At 38.4% G+C, this 18,328-nt stretch overlaps 1 protein-coding gene across 1 annotated transcript in view; it reads right to left on the bottom strand.

The window, feature by feature from the left end:
• Positions 1–7,251: 7,251 nt before the first annotated feature.
• The window catches only part of LOC123499674 (glycogen [starch] synthase-like), a 47,848-nt gene continuing 36,771 nt past the window's right edge, over positions 7,252–18,328 (bottom strand). The window contains exon 12 of the mRNA XM_045248051.1: positions 7,252–10,900. Within this exon, the coding sequence (XP_045103986.1) occupies positions 10,847–10,900 (54 nt within the window). The 3' untranslated portion in view covers positions 7,252–10,846. The remainder of the gene's footprint in view (positions 10,901–18,328) is intronic.

The following is an 18,328-nucleotide window of genomic DNA, read 5'->3' as shown; positions in this document are numbered from 1 at the left end:
CACCAAGGCTCTTGTTAATCCAAGGCTCCAAGGGGCCAGTTAAGGCACCAAGGCTCTTGTTAATTCAAGGCTCCTAGGGGCCAGTTAAGGCACCAAGGCTTCTGTTAATCCAAGGCTGCAAGGGACCAGTTAAGGCACCAAGGCTCCTGTTAATCCAAGGCTCCAAGGGGCCAGTTAAGGCACCAAGGTTCCTCTTAATCCAAGCCTCCAAGGGACCAGTTAAGGCACCAAGGCTTCTGGTAATCCAAGGCTCCAAGGGGCCAGTTAAGGCACCAAGGCTTCTGTTAATCAAAGGCTCCAGTTAAGGCACGAAGGCCATAGTTAAAGCAAGGCAACATGGGCATTGCAGGTGGAGGGACACCAGCAGCACGGACCCACTGCTCTGGGCCATGGTTACCTCCTGCCCCCGCTTGAGCATGGGGGGCGTCTAGTCCTTCACTGAGGGGAGTTCCTCCTCAGAGTCCTATTGAGCCATGGGCTACTTCTCGTCTTGAACCCTGGCTCTGGCCTTGGAGGCCGCCGCCTCCATGGTCTCCACCAGGCGCTGGTGCAGGCCGGTCAGGATGACTTTCCCTTAGGCGAACTTCTCCCCACAGCTGCAGTTGGAAACTGATTACGAAATGTAATAAAAACTCTGCGAGCGGCAAAATGTTTGAATTCCTGCATCACAGCTGCTGCTGCGCCTGATGTCTGAAGAGTCACTCTAAACCTGCGCATGGCCGCTGCAAGAAGCTTAAGGAAACACACACACCACCCGGCGACTTCTCTTTCCAGTTAAGACAACCTTAAAGGAACGTAATCTTATTACTCTTGAGTCTACTCACCACCACTCCCTCCCCTCCCTTTCTTTCCTTCCACCTACAACTCCTTACCCAATCAATACATCCCAACTTTTTCTCTCCTGTATCCTTTAATCCCATCCACATCCCTCATCTCATTTGGCCAAGCATTTTAAGTGTGATTGTCTAATTACCAAAAAAAAAAAAAATAAATAAATAAATACAGATCGCTTATACGAGATTTTCCTTCCTTAAATTTCTCTTCTGTTTTTCCTCATTTTTTCCTTTGTTTATCTCTTTCTTCCCTTCCTCGGCACGGCGCGGCTGCCTCGTTAATTAACACAACAGTGATACTAAACTCACAACACCTCATATCCCTCAAATACTGTGTGTGTGTGTGTGTGTGTGTGTGAGCCAGGATTCCCTACCGTTTCAATACTGACCTCGTTAGACATCCTGATCTACCCTTTGCCCCGCTTCTAATGATACTGACAGCAACCACCTTTGCTTCCCCCACCAGGCCACCACCCCCTAATACGACAATCCAGTGGCAGCACATCCTGGTAAAGAATTAGTTGGATTATTACAGCCCATTCTCTTTTTTCTCATTCGTTCGTCAGTCTCTACTGTTATCCCTGTTTCTCATTTCTCCTCTTATTCGTTTCTCTATTATTATCCCTGCTTCTCTTTTCTCCTCTCATTCGTCTGTTATCCCCGTTTCTCTTTTCTCCTCATTCGTTTGTTCACTATACTCCAATTCATCTTCTTTTCTTTTAATTCGTTTACTAAAATCCTTACTTCTCTTTCCTTCTCTTTTTAGTTTGTCTGCTACTGTAATAATATCCTTGCCTCTCTTTTCTTTTTTTTCAGTTTGTTATTATCCCTGCTTCTCTCTTTTTTCTCCTCTCATTTCTTCGTCTTTATTCCCTCATCCTGTGTCATTCCTTCGTCCTCAAAATGTATTCCCGCATCTCACCGTGTGAAATTATCTTTCTTGACTCATTACTTCTGTATTAGTAGCTAAAGCGACTAGTCAACTCAAGGGAAGATCAAGAAGCATAAGGGAGGGGAAGAGGAACGGGGAAAAGGTGATGTGGATGAGGAGAGGACTTGAGGACTTGAGGAGAGGTGACTTGAGATATATGTCAGAGGAAGTTTTAGCCAACGAGTGGTGCCATGAAAAATTATGAGAGAAATACAGATGTAACCTTAAATAGAAACATTGGTAGGAAAATTGCTCTACCGAGTTTAGAGATGACTGAACGTATAGTTTTGACTGTTTTGTAGCTTGATAGAGATGTAATTGACGCGTCTTGGGGCGTGCAAGGTGGTGGTTAGGTAAACGACTGTCTAATGTCTAATTCTGTACGAGGACGTGATCATGTTTTGTCAGAGAGAGAGAGAGAGAGAGAGAGAGAGAGAGAACGGGGGGATGGGAGCCGAGGCCTTGTCCGTGTGAAATTAGTAACAATCTCCCTTGTAAAGACAGCAAGCAATAATAAGGAAAATACGTAAAAATAACGGATGGCTGAATTGACTGAAAAACCATTGATTTATATAATGAAAGACTGTAACACACACACACACACACACACAGTCATCCTTGCTCATGCCTGCACCAACCATGAAGACACCCTCACCTCACCATCATGAGTCTGCCCAGGTTATCTACTAGATACCAAGAAGCCCTGGAAAAGCTTGCGTCATCCACGCCTACGCCACCTGCTTAATTCCCACCCTGAAGGTTACTCCTCAGGACCTCAGTGGCGAAGGCGCGGAGCCTGCATTTTTGCCGCCCGGATCGGCTCAAAGCCTTCCAGAATACTGCCTTTCCCAGAAGTAATACATTAAAAAGCACATATTAAAGCAGCCTTAAAGTATATATATATATATATATATATATATATATATATATATATATATATATATATATATAGATAGATAGATAGATAGATAGATAGATAGATAGATAGATAGATAGATAGATAGATACACACACACACACACACACACACACACAGCCTGGCTATTGAAGCGTATCAGCCTCTACACTTGGAAGGCAACTTATGGCATTAGCCCATGCAGTACACATACATACATACATACACATATACACACAAACACACACACCGTGTAGTGTAGTGGTTAGCACGCTCGGTTCACAACCGAGAAGGCACGGGTTCAAATCCCGCGAGCGGCGAGGAATATGGGCGAGCCTCTTAATGTGTAGCCCCTGTTCATTTATAGTAGTAAATAGGTACGGGATATAACTCAGGGGGTTGTGGCCCCGCCGTTTCGGTGCGTGCTGATATGTGTGCGGTGGTCTCAGTCCTAACCGAAGATCGGTCACTTTGAGCTCTGAGCTCGTTCCGTAATGGGGAAGACTGGCTGGGTGACACACACACCGTCGAAGCACAAGATCGCATAGTAAGAAGCTGAGGAAGGGAAGATGTCTAAGAGATATTAAAAAGTATAGTTTCCCGCAAAGATGTGTTGAGACGCGGAACAGATATATATAGTGTCTGCAACGAGTGTGCAGTTTTAAAGAAAGATTGGACAAGTGTAGATATGGAGACGGGGCCACACGAGCATAAAGCCCAGGCCCTGTAAAACTACAACTATGTAAATACAACTAGGTAAATACACACACACACACACACACATACACTCCTCTATGTATATATTGAATAGGGTGGGAGAGATCACACATCCCTAACATACTCCGATGCTATTCTTCATCCAGCCTGTACTGATATCTCCTATTGTGAACTTGACTTCATTCTCCTCGTACAGCTTCCTGATCCCCTGAACTATCTTCCTGTCCACTCCTATGTGTGTTAGTAATGTCAGTAATTTCTTCCTGTTTACCCTGTCGTGTGCCTTTTCTAAATCCAGAAACACGAGATACAATTTCCTTCCTAGCTTTTTATTCCTTTCTATAATTTCCTTCATTACTAATACATTTCCTAGACCTCCTCTGCCCCTCCTGAAACCACTCTGTTCCTCACCAAGCACTTTGTTCTCTATCCACTCCTTAATTTTCTCATTTATTACCCAACCAAAGACCTTTGCTAGTATATTTATCACCGCTATGGGTCTGTAATTACCTACATCCTCCCTTTATTTTCCTCCTCCCTTGTGGACTAAGGTAACTCTACTTCTATTCTAATATTGGGGCACCTCTCCTTCCTCTAATATTTTTCTGAACAACCCAGCTGGAGTTTGTCTAAGGGCTGCCCCACCATACTTTATGAACTCCCCTATGATACCATCTGCCCCACCTGCTTTCCCTGTCTTGATAGCTCTAACTGCTACCTCTATGTCCTCCTATATCTCCACCCTACCCATCTCCCTAACTTGGCTATATATAAACCTATATCCTACTTCTTCCTCCTCTTGCCATATAATTCTATTCCAGTGGTCCTCCACTATGGGCACTACCTCCTCCTTGCTGCTTGCCTCCCTGCTTTACACCTTCAACTTTGCCACCTGTGGATCTGTCCCACCCAGGTTTCTCCTCAATCGTCTCCACGCTTCCTTTTCTCTCCTTTCAAGGCATTACGTTTAGAATTCTAGCTTGTTCTTTCTCTCATTTCTCTATCTTGCTTCTGATTATTACCTATGCTACTTTCTTGGCCTTATCATAATTCTCCCAAGCTTCTGCCCATTTTATATCGTATCATCCTTCAAATTTCTTAGCCAATCTAGCTAGGTTTTTTTTTTTTTATTTTCTCTTCCGTTCACCTATCACCTTAGCTACCTTCTCACCCCACCAACCTTTCGAGTTCGTTTTCCCTACCTTAAAATTCTTTAGCCCAACTGACTTCTGTGCCTGACGTTTTATGTTTTCTTTGATACAACTTTCCTTTCACTTAATGACCTTTCTAACTCCTCTATTTCTCCTGGCATTGTTTCCTCCATTTCTCTACAGTATTTAATCCAGTCTGCATTCTTTATGTTCCACTTTTCCTTCCATTCTACCTTCCAAACTCCTGTGCTTTTTCTCATGTTTCCACAAGTAATTCCTATCAAGAAGTGGTCTGAAATGTCTACTTCTTTCTTTTTCCACATCCTACATCCCTGTTTCTTTACCTGATCATTCACCATGACATAATCTATTGTAGACTCATTTCTCTTATCCTTCCATGTTACTGGGTTCTCCAGCTCCTAATTTTTTATCTTCATACCCATGTAGGCAGCAAAATCTAGGATCATCTGCCCATTTTGATTCACCGTCTCCTCCATTAAGCCTACATGTTCATTCAGGTCACCCATTTATTGTGCCCTACTCTCTCCTTCATGGTAACCACTGCCTCATAAAGTTTCCTATTATCCTCCTCATTCTTGCACTCCTCCACCCCTATGTACACCACAGTCACCCACCACTCAGCCCTATTCTCCTGATCTTTACTGTTAGGACTGATATTCACCACAGCCGTATATATATATATATATATATAAGCGGAACAGGTTCCGCTTGGAATCGCAGACTGAAGGTTATACAATTGAAAATTGAATATATATATATATATATATATATATATATATATATATATATATATATATATATATATATATATAGCTCTCGTGCCCACAATCTTGAATCTTCAGAATTTTCTACCATCTGGCTAAGACTTCAATGTCACTCTCTAACTAAATTCATCTGTGCTGTATACCTCTCACCTAATTCCTCTGACTATGTAAAATTCTTTGACTATTTGACTTCCAAGGTGGAGCACATCTTATCTCACTTTCCTTTTGCTGAGATCTCCATTTTAGGGATTTCAATGTTCACCACCAGCTTTGGCTTTCATCTTCTTTCACTGACCAACCTGGTGAACAAACCTTCAACTTTGCTATCCTTCATGACCTAGAGCAGCTAGTGCAGTTCCCTACCCGTATTCCTGACCGCCTTGGAGACACGCCCAACATTCTTGATCTTTTCCTAACCTCCAACCCTTCTGCTTACTCTGTTAAACTTTCCTCTCCGTTGGGCTCCTCCGACCACAATCTAATTTCCGCTACCTGTTCTATCACTCCAGTGCAGCCTCAGGACCCGCCTAAGCGGAGGTGCTTCTGGCATTTTAACTCTGCTAAGTGGGAGGAACTAAGGCAGTACTATTCTGATTTCCTTGGGATGATTATTGTTTTCATGTCAGAGATCCTTCTCTTTGTGCCGAGCGCATAACAGAGGTGATTATCTCTGGCATGGAGCTATACATTCCTCATACTTTCTCTAACCCTAAAGCTAAAAAGCCTTGGTTTAACTCTGCTTGTTCTCGTGCTGTCAATGATAGAGAGGCGGCTCACAAACGGTTCCGTAGCCATCCAACTGCTGAAACTCATGCCCTATATATTTCTGCCCGTAATCATGCCAAATCTATTCTCCAACTTACTAAAACTCTTTCATCAATAGAAAATGTCAAAGTCTTTCCAATTCTAACTCCTCTCGAGATTTCTGGCATCTAGCCAATAATATCTCTAACAACTTTACTTCTTCGTCTTTCCTCCTTTACTTCATCCAGATGGCTCTACAGCTGTCTCTTCTTTTTCTAAAGCTGAACTCTTCGCTCAAACCTTTGCTACCAACTCAACTTTGGATGATTCTGGGCATATTCCTCCTACTCCTCCACCCTCTGACTACTTCATCCCTAAAATTAAAATTCTTTATAAAGACGTTTTCCTGGCCCTCTCTGGCCTTGATTCTCGGAAGGCTTACGGTCCGGATGGAGTCCCTCCTGTTGTTCTCAAAAACTGTGCTTCCGAACTCGCTCACTGCCTGGTCAAACTCTTTCATCTGTGTCTCTACTTCTATTTATCCTTCTTGCTGGAAGTTTGCTCACATTCAACCTGTCCCTAAAAAAGGTGACCACTCCAATCCTTCTAACTACCGCCCTATAGCTTTGATTTCCTGCCTTTCTAAAGCCTTTGAGTCTATCCTTAATAGGAAGATAATGAGGCATCTATCAGCTCACAACCTTCTCTCTGATTGCCAGTATGGTTTCCGTAAAGGCAGATCTACTGGTGATCTTCTTACTTTCCTAACTGAATCTTGGTCATCCTCTTTAGGGACTTCGGTGAATATATATATATATATATATATATATACGTTACACAATGATTTTAAAAATCAATTGTGATGTACCATATCCAATTTCATGAATTATTTATATTTATTAGTTTCTGTCATGTTATATGTCACATAGTTTAAAGTGCTCAATATTTATTATAAAGTTCATTCTTTTTCATTCTTCCTATCTGATATGAAGAGAATACCAAAATATATTCTTTGGCTCACAGAAAATAAGAATAAAAATAAAGTGACAACCCCTTCTGTATCTTATTTACTATCATTGTCTCTGACTATTCCCTCCCAAATCCTGACAATGGCAGCATAGTATGCACTAGAGTCAACATGCTAAAGATTCAGTGCTGCACTTCAGACCCTATGAAGGATAGAAACACTTCAATCTAAAACTCATTTAGAATTATTTTTTTTATCATCTGCTGATTGATTTGACAACCATAATCACAGAAGTAACATTTATATACACAGTATGCTACAGACTTACAACATAACAATGGACTCGTGGACTACTGGCAAATGCATGAACCATGACAGGTGAAGGAACTGATGTGGTTGAATAATCATTGAACTGCAGTGCTTCCACTACCACAAAGTTTTGTCAAATTGTGAGACTAGACATATCAGCTGTATATTACAAAATGCTGATATTTTTTGTTCAGGCTTTTCAGTGTCACAGAAGGAATTACAAAAGGACAGTCTGATATAAAGTAATGATAAAATGGTAATGGCAACTGTCCTTGAAAATGAGGAAATTACCTGCTTAGTTCATGTATCATTCACCCTCCACAAACACACTTCGAGAATCAGTCACACCATGTTTGCACTACATAACTTCTTCACAATACCAGCCTGTCAAGCACTTCATTCTGTAACTCCACTCATTGCCAGTCTTGTGATGTTGAGCACTTGTACATAAAGATGATAGTATGCCATTAGGGTACAGACACATTGCATGTGACTTGCTGGGAGAACAAACGTATGGCATTGAATTTGAGTGATCATACGAGATGCAAGCTTACCTGATACCCATGTCTGGTATGGCCACTTATACAAGATAGCACATGTTTGTTTTTGCTTCTGACTCACAAGGCATCCCACTACCTTCTACTCTCTCAACAAATCATATGCAGTGTGGCTGTACTGTTATGTGAACAAACACAATGGCAAATAACATAACTCAGGAAGAAATTAAAATTCTTTAACATGCTTGATTGCAAACAAGTTCAGATAGAGATGCATACATTGCAATATTGTGGTAATGTGTATATGCATATATAAAAAAAATTTGAGTGAATCCCTTATACAAGCATATTTTTTTACAAACTAGGCAAACCAAATATACAATCACTAAATTTATGTCAACCTAATCATACTATTTTTCCAAAAATTAGGAAACTCATATTTGTTAAATAATGAGAAAATATTCTAAACCTAAAAGTGCCAGAAACCACTAAAGATTCATACAGTTCAGTAACTAACCAGAACCAAGTGTACTTCACAAAGCACACTCCTTGATGGCACATAATGTGAACCATCAACACTGTTTTATGGCACCTTGAGTTTTATGAAGTCTAAAAATTGACATTGGCTCATCTCAATCTAAAAATAGAGTGAATTTCTTTTCAATATTCCATAAGATTTTTTACCAGTTCACTATAATACTGACACCTATCATATTTTGATCAGTCACTACAAAGTTGTGTGCATTATGGTTGTTTGTGCTGCCTGGAGTTTGTACTAGTGTAGTGTTTCAATAAATATAATGGTAACTAATATCAAAATATATTTTGGTATGGGATGGCTGCTAAAAACTAAAAATAACAGCAATATAAGATAGTGCTGACTGAGTTGGCACATTGTATATATTATATATTCTCCTAGTTATGATTCATACATAGTTTCCAATTTCCATGACAAAAGATTCAGATATTCTCTTATAAGCTCTTCATTAATTACTTATGAAAAGTTGGTAACACAATCTCTCAATGACCATTAGGTGATGTGTTGACTCAAGGCAGGAGTGTATAGGAAATAACTCTTAGAGAAACCAAATTTGTCATTGCAACTTCCTTATACAAAGATATATAAAAAATCCTTGGTCAAGAAAACTGTCACCTTATAATGTTTTAATGAACTTGTACTTAAATTATTAAATTCAGATATAGTGCTGCCATGCATATGTAAGATTTATAACAGCACTCTTCCAATATTCTGAAGTGCTTTTTGTAAATTTGATAAGGGAGACATGTGCTAAATACATTTAGCTCATTTTCTCTAGTCTCTATACACATATAAACCCTCTTTCTTAAGGAAAACAACAGGTTAACAATATAGAAATTGCTCATGATGGCAGGGAATTTGATATTCATTATCAAATGAAAATTTTATATTATAGCATCTTAATAATCTTAACACAACAATGTAAACTAAAGGGTGTTATAATTTTCTATTAATTTATCATATTTAATAAGAAATAATTACTGTGTGTGTGTGTGTGTGTGTGTGTGTGTGTGTGTGTGTGTGTGTGTGTGTGTGTGTGTGTGTGTGTGTGTGTGTGTGTGTGTGTGTGTTTTAGAAGTAAGTAGTAGTTAACATAACATATTTCAACAATAATGTCACCAAGATCAAGTATTTCACAGATACAGAGGAGAAAACTGTAAAAATACATGAATTCCATAAGCCAGTAGAGAAGAGGCACTGATGCAAATAAATATTCATCTTGTTCAATGTCACAAGAAATATTGCATTATTACACAGTTGTTTCAAAGTAACTTTATATATGTATTTACTATCTACACCCTAAGTGGCCTGGTGTACCACATCGTTAAGTGCTGTGATAAAGACTACCAACATACTTCTTACTTGACTACACAACAATGGCAAACAAGTGAGGGAAAAATGTCAGTCCATCAAGCATTTCCTTCCCTAGATGTTGAGAGTAAGCAGCTTAATCTTGTTTTCTTCAATATACTGAACAAACATGTAACTCACTTTACTGCAATACATTTAGACTTTTCTCTATTTATTTTAGGAGAAAGTTGTCAATTTATAAGTGGAGGAACAAAACACATGAATAAGCTTAACATAAACAACCCATAATATGTAGTTTTTTGCTCTCACTTTGCTAAAATACAATACAAATTTGAATTATTTTAATCCTTTCTTTTAACAAATAAAACCAAACTCCCTAAATATATTAACACATACACATCCTCCACATTTTTCATCCCATATTTGAATTCTTCTGTAGATATAAAAGTTCAAGCTTTTCTCTATTTATTTTTATACTAAAGTATTTAGTGCAAACAGTCAATGGCTTACATCATTAAAGATCTGCCACCTTGGATGACTGAATGATAACTGTCTTCAAATACAAATTCCAAACTTCCCTCAGGCATGAAATAGCACATATGTTCTATAGTACTTTCAAGTGCAATTATCTCTCTCTCTCTCTCTCTCTCTCTCTCTCTCTCTCTCTCTCTCTCTCTCTCTCTCTCTCTCTCTCTCTCTCTCTCTCTCTCTCTCTCTCTCCTTGCATATGAGGTATTACCTACATAAAGTCAGCATCAGACACAAACAGCCCCCATTGTCAAGTAGATCACCAAAAATTTGTTGAAACTGAATATCTAAATCACTCTGTAGTTTGGCAAATCAGAGAGCAAAATCAAACCAGCTAATCATTAAATTACTATCCTTCTTTTAGGATTGGAATCACTCTATAAAAAACATTTTGGGTACAGCCTCAACTTTGTCCACCACAATGTCACAGAATGTAACTCATAATACTAGTACAAACATGCATACAATTTAAACAAGATTACAACCAAGCTTTCAGAATATTGCAATCAACAACCATCTTTTTTTTTTTTTCTTCTTCCATGAAAAAACATTGAACTCTTCTGTCTCACAAACTCCCATTGGTCTGATGTTGTAGCACTCCTGAAACTTTATGTTCACTCTTAGAGAACTTTGAAGTGCTCTACCTGCTGCTGACAGTGCTGCCATTAGCACTGGCAACCCCAAGCTCCTCCAGCTGTAATAAAGAATATCAAACAATTAGTAATCACCTATGAATACTCTAATGCATACTTTAGAAACTGTATGTGTGTGTGTGTGTGTGTGTATTTACCTAGTTGTAGTTTTACAGGACCTGGGCTTTACGCTTGTGTGGCCACGTCTCCATATCTACACTTATCCAACTTTTCTCTAAAACTATGCACACTCGTTGCTGACACCACTTCTTCATTCAAACTGTTCCACATCTCAACATATCTTTGCAGGAAACTATATTTCTTAACATTTCTTAGACATCTTCCCTTCCTCAATTTTTTATTATGTGATCTTGTGCTTCAAATGTCATATTCTTCTCTCAGGATCAGTTTCTCATTATCCACTTTAATCATTCTGTTAATCAATTTATTAACTTGTATCAGATCCCCTTTCTCCCTTCTCTGGTTCAAGGTTGGTAGATCCATAGCCTTTAGTCTCTCCTCATATGTCATAACATAACATAACATAACATAACATAACATAACATAAATAATAGGATAACAAAGGGCCACCAGGGCCCATCTAGGTTATCCTGTATCAGTCGCACAGCGACCTCGTCAACAGTACTTAAAGATACACTTACAAGTATCAATACATTATATACTAATTCTAAATATTTGGCCCATTAACAGGGCTAAGTCCTGCAGCGAATTCCTCTACAATCTGTGATCCCCATACATGGGGATCATGTCTTGTTTAACTATAGTAAATTTCTTATAAAAAACTATCATGCAGCGCTATACATAATTATAAATCTAATAAATTTAAGTGCTCATCTAATCTGTTTTTAAACATTGTCAAACTAGTGCTATTTACAACCCTCTCTGGCAATGCATTCCAGAAGTCTACCACCCTATGACTAAAGAAATATTTTCTTATATCTAACCTGCAGCCTTGCTTTCTAATCTTCCTGCCATGATTTCTAGTCCTACTTCCCTCCTCTAAGGTAAAGAAAGATCTCACATCTATGTAGTTTGTATCTGAGAACATTTTAAATAACTCTATCATATCCTCTTATACATCTCCTCTCAAATGAAAACATGTTTAATTCCTTTAATCTATCTCTATACTCCAGGCGCTTTAATGCTGGTATCATCCTAGTTGCTCTTCTCTGAACTGCTTCTAACATGTTGATATCCTGCCTATAATAGGGTGACCAGGCCTGTATGCAATACTCTAAATGGGGCCTAACATAGGAATTATATAAGCTACGCACCACTTCCTTACTTTTATAACTAACATTTCTATTTATAAAACCCAGGATCCTATTTGCCCTATTTCTTGCTTCTAAACATTGCTTTGAAAATTTCATAGTCCTGTCTATCACTACTCCTAAATCCTTTCCTCCTCTACTGCCTCTAGCCAACATCCCTCCATCTCATAGCTAAAGTTTGTGTTGTCTTTACCTAAATGCATAACCTGACACTTTTAGAATTAAACTCCATCTGCCACCTGTCTGCCCATGCTATCAGCCTGTCCAGGTCTCGTTGTATTCTGTAATTGTCCTTTTCACCCTGTACTGCACATGCTATCTTAGTATCATCTGCAAACTTTGATACTTTGCTACTAATTCCTATATCTAAATCGTTAATGTACACCAAGAAAAGAAGAGGTCCTAGCACTGATCCTTGGGGTACCCCACTAACCACTTCCTTCCACTCAGACATTGCCCCATTTAATACTACTCTCTGTTTCCTATCAGAAAGCCATTCACTAATCCAATCAACTAACCTACCCCTATCCCATGTAGTCTCAATTTGTACACTAGCCTCCTATGCGGTACCTTATCAAACACCTTGCTAAAATCTAGATATATAACATCTATGCTATTTCCATCATCTAACTCCTTGGTAATATATTCTAAGATATCGAGCAAATTTGTAAGACAGGACCTCCCTGATCTAAAGCCATGTTGGGTATCTCTAATTAATCTATTCTCATTTAAATGCTCCCAAATACTACCCTTAATGATTTTCTCTAGTATCTTACATACTATACTAGTTAAACTGATCGGTCTATAATTATTCGCATCATCCTTCCTACCTTTTTTAAATATTGGTGTAACATTAGCTAACTTCCAGTCCTGAGGTATCTCAGCAAACCTAAGTGATCTTTCAAAGATTAACTTAAGTGCTTCAGAAATACTGTCTACACCCTCCCTAAGTACTCTGGCATGTAGCTCATCAGGACCACTAGCTTTCCTATCATCTAGTTCAAGAATAAATTTCCTAATAATTCCCGGTTTTATATCAATATTTTCTAAAGCTCTTAAACTACTCGTCGCACTGTTTGTAACAGGATTTCCTATTCTTTCCTAGTAAATACTGAAGAAAATTGTTCATTCAATAATTCTACTATGTCTTCATTTTGATCCACTACTACACCATCTTTTCTGAGTGGTCCAATCCTATCCTTATTTCTTTTATCACTGACCTTGTAATAACTATAGAATTTTTTGGGATCTTTACTCCCAGCTCTAGCTAGTTTTATCTCTGCCTGCCTTTTACTTTTTTTTATAACCTTACTCAAATCATCCCTGACCTGTCTGTACCTAATCAAATCTACATCTTCCCCACTTTTCTGCAACTCTCTATATGCCCTCTTCTTCTCTCTGATCTGTCTACCTATCTCGTGAGTAATGGCTTCCTGTTTCTCTGCCTTATATCTTTGTAAGGGATACACTGCATCACTATACCCTTTACTACAACCTTAAAGATATCCCACATCTCCTGTGCAGTTTTATTTCCAAAACTATCTTCCCAGTTTACCTCTCCTAATAACTGACGTAACCTACCATAATTGCCTTTCTGATAGTTTGGGACTCTAGTCTTATTCACTATATTATCCCTACTGGAATTAATGATAAATCTAATTATATGATGGTCACTGTTTGCTAAAGTCTCTCCTATCTCAACTTCCTTTAAACAATGCTCAATATTTGTTAGTACTATGTCTAAAACCTTCCTCCCCCTAGTAGGTTTATCTACCATCTGCACTAAATAGTTATCCTGAAAACTTTACATAAACTTATTTTCACTAGCATCTCCTACCATCCTCTCCCAGTTTACTGACTTAAGATTAAAATCCCCTAAGATAATTGTCTGACTAGTACACCCCCTATTTATCTCATCTACCATAAGGTTGTCTACTCCAAATTCTGGAACCATTCTTGTAGCCATTTTTTGTAGTCTCTCCAACTTCCTTATGTGTTTCTTTTTATGGGGGGATCCACACAACTCCTGCATATTCCATTCTTGGTCTTATTGTAGTGCTTATCAATTTCTTCATCATTTCTTTGTCCATGTAGTGAAATGCTAATCCAATATTCCTTACCAAACTATGTCTCTCTGAAAATTCTATCTATATGGCTTACTGGTTGATTGTTTTCTTCCATTGCCACTCCCATGTCTTTTTCCTTTTTTACTTTCTCCAGTTCTACTCCATCTCCCATCTTATAGATTCCCACTGGTCGTCTTTCACTCTTTCCCATTTCCATGACATGGCTTTTGTCCACATTGAATTCCATCTCCCACTTCTTACTCCATTTCCAGATCTTATCTAGGTCTTCCTGCAGTATTTCACAATCCTCTTTTTGCTTTATAACTCTGCACAGTTTCGCATCGTCCGCAAACAGATTTATGTAGCTGTTCATTCCCTCTGGCATGTCGTTTATATATATGAGAAAAAGTATTGGCGCCAATACTGATCCCTGCGGCACTCCACTTTCTACTACTCTCCAATTGGACTTCATATCTTTAACTACCATTCTTATTTCTCTCTCCCTCAAGTAATTTTCCATCCAACTCAACGTGCTTCCCTTTAGGCCACCCTTCTCGTCTTCAGCAAAGCCTGGGAAGTCATGCGCCCATTCTGGCCATACTTTATTCCACTCCAAGTTCATGGTTGTTAAAGTCAGTACTGCGAGTGGCAGGGATGTGTCGCGTGGATGACGTCATCACCCCTCCTCTCCCGCGCTGGGCCCTGTCAGATGACATGAGCAGATACCATATCTGTGAATTTTTCTTACCGTATATCGAATCGAGGGTAGTAATTTTCAAATACTGTAACTGTGAATTTACTGGATAAAGATCTACTGTATAACAAGGACTTGCTGTATGTGTATATATATATATATATATATATATATATATATATATATATATATATATATATATATATATATATATATATATATGCAGTGTTCCCTCGCTATTTTGCGTTCGACTTTCGCGGTTTCACTGTTTCGCGGTTTTTATACATACTCATAGATATGTTCTGTGGATTTTTCGCTATATCACGGGGTCTGTGGTGTCACTTACAAATACTGTATGTACAGTAATTTGGTAAGTTGGTGTGTAATAATGACAACAATGTACGTAAAGCACTGTACATGTATTGTTCGTATACAAATGCAGCCTCACCCAACATCTTCCCTTGTTGTATCCAAGGCCCATAGAATAGAAGGTCGACCTACGTGCAGCTCTAAGGGGAAAAGGGCTGGGGCTAGTGACTTCAGCGGGTTCACCAACAGGGGAGCTTCCTCCCAGGTTGTGTCTTTCTTGTATGGAAACCTCACGCTCTCCTTCTGCCCACTGAGTAAATCATACTTACCTGGCACAGGAGACAAGTTTTGTGAAGGCTTTCTGCTTCCTATTACCACCCCACACCCTCTACTTGCCAGCAGGTCTCTCTCTCTCTCTCTCTCTCTCTGACTATTGTATCATTATCATATTTAGTGATATCAATACTCTTGCTGTTATTAATTATTATTACTATTATTATTATTATTATTATTATCATTATTATTCTTATCATTATTATTATTATTATTATTATTATTATTATTATAATTACTATTATTAATATTATTATTATTATTACTATTATTATTATTATTTCATTTTTACATTACATATATAACTGAGGCAATTTATATCTACACAAGTAACTGAATGGGAACCTCTCAATAATTAGACATCAGAAATTTACTAATGTCTTAAGGTGCAAAATTACCGGGAAAAAAAAGTAATGGTTTTCATTTATCACATATTACATACTACATATTATATACTACTGATAATTAAAACAGTCACACAGCGCATAACTCGGCATTGTGACCGATGTTGGTGCAGAACAGAGAGAGAATGGGAAAGAGAGAAGCACGTGAACATCTACCAGGCAGCTTGCTAACTGAACCAACGTCCCCACTCTGACCACTTGTGAACCTGCTGACGTCACTGATGCTCATATTAGACCCATTTTGAATGCCTCGTAGGTCGACCTTCTATTCCATGGGCCTTGGTTGTATCTTGCCAGTCTCGTACATGCTGTTGACTGTCTCGCACACTGTATCTTAGTGTTGTGTTCGCTTTAACTTTTTTTGTTTAAGTAATGATTCATTAAACCCTTACAATGCCACCTAAGCCTTGTACCCATGCGAAAGCTTCCTCTAGTGAGCCCAAGAGGAAGAGGAAGATGACCATCAGTGAAAAAGTGAAATTTTTACATATTATCAAAGAGGGCAGAAGAGAGTGAGTGTTATGTATTGTGTGAGAGAGAGAGAGAGAGAGAGAGAGAAAGAGAGTAAATGTATAATTACTGTATAAGGTTTTATAACTGAATAAATTTAAGTAAAATACTGTATATGTAAAGTATAAATACTGTTTACAAATTTCGAACATTCTGGTACCCACATACACATACACGAAAATTCCTAGAGGGGCCAAATCCTACTTCGCGGTTTTTCACCTTTCGCAGGGTGTTCTGGTATCCATTAACTGCGATAAATGAGGGATCACTGTGTATGTATGTATGTATGTATGTATGTATGTATGTATATATATATATATATATATATATATATATATATATATATATATATATATATATATATATATATATATATATGTATAATTTATTTTTGGACCTTAATGAGAGATTCTCATGCCTATTGTCTGACCAGTTAATCATGTCTGGTACATGGAAAAGGATGGGTTGATTGTGGTGCATCTTTGAGGGTAAAATAACTCTTCTGATGGGCAGTAACACTAGGGGCTTAACACCTGCTGCATCAAGCCCTAATAGAAAAGTTATTTTACCCTCAAAGATGCACCACAAACAACCCATCCTTTTCCATGTACCACTTACTTACTTTACTTCAACAAGAGGAAGTGCAAATGCAGTTCCAGGACAAAGCACAGGCTGAGGTATAAGCGGCATGGTTTTGTTCTGGTTTATTTTGATTAGGCTTTGTCTTGGTTAGTGGGCCGTTTGCCTAGCATAACAAGAACAAGGGCAGCTTGTGTGTCATAGTGTTCCTGGTTTCGTACCAAGAACCATGGCTCGCGTTCCGCGTATCATAGGCCAGTGTGATAGCCCCTTAAGGCCTGCCTCAGGAGATATCCTGGGAGACCTGTAGAATCAAGATCAAGATCAAGATCAAGCCTCTCGTGGACAACACGCGCACCACTCACTCCCTGTTCAAAACATAACAGCGTCCCCAGCAGCTGACCACCAAAACGCCCTGCAATGTGGCTTAGTGTTCCTAAGAAGACCAGGAAGTCTCTTACTCTCGAAGTGAAGCTGGATATTATTCACAGACACGAAAGGCGAGAAAATTATAGCATTGCTTGCCACCATCTTGACTCCATCTATTGTCTACTATTTTCAAGTCAGCAGACTCTATTAAGAAGGTTGGTGAGACCGTATCTTCCTTGCAAGCTAAAGAACCACCTGAACTCGTGACTCTACAATGGATAAAATGGAAAGCCGTTTGGAAATGTGGTACACAAGTTTTGTATGCAGTACAATGATGCGAACTTTGTTTACATTCCACAGGTTGCCGGTTAGTGTCTTTCCCGTTTCACTCTCCCTCCTTTCATAAAATTAAGATCATCAACATTATAAAGTTACGTACATACATACATTAGTGTACATTATAATGACTTAAATTAAACTGCCTAAATGTTTAACTTCAAAATTTTTACTTTCATTAAACCTTTCAGTGTACTATGATGCACTCTCGCTTTGCTTACTCTCAATAGAAGTCTAAGTCAGGGGTTAAACTTGTTATAATCGGTTCGCTTAACGAAGTTTCGCTTAACAAGTGTTTTAGAACATAACCCTTCGTTAAGCGGAGTTTGCTTGTGTGTATATATATATATATATATATATATATATATATATATATATATATATATATATATATATATATATATATATATATATATATATATATATATATATATATATATATATATATATATATATATATAGTAAGTATATACGGTAGTTCTTTATCCGGTAAATTCACAGTTACGGTATTTGAAAATTACTACTCTTGATTTGATATATGGTAAGAAAAATTCACAGATATGGTATCCGCTCATGTCATCCGAGAGGCCCCAGCGTG

This window comes from Portunus trituberculatus, chromosome 50, assembly GCF_017591435.1.
Source record: "Portunus trituberculatus isolate SZX2019 chromosome 50, ASM1759143v1, whole genome shotgun sequence".
Classification (NCBI taxonomy): Eukaryota; Metazoa; Arthropoda; class Malacostraca; order Decapoda; family Portunidae; genus Portunus; species Portunus trituberculatus.
This window is presented reverse-complemented; position numbering and strand designations above follow the sequence as displayed.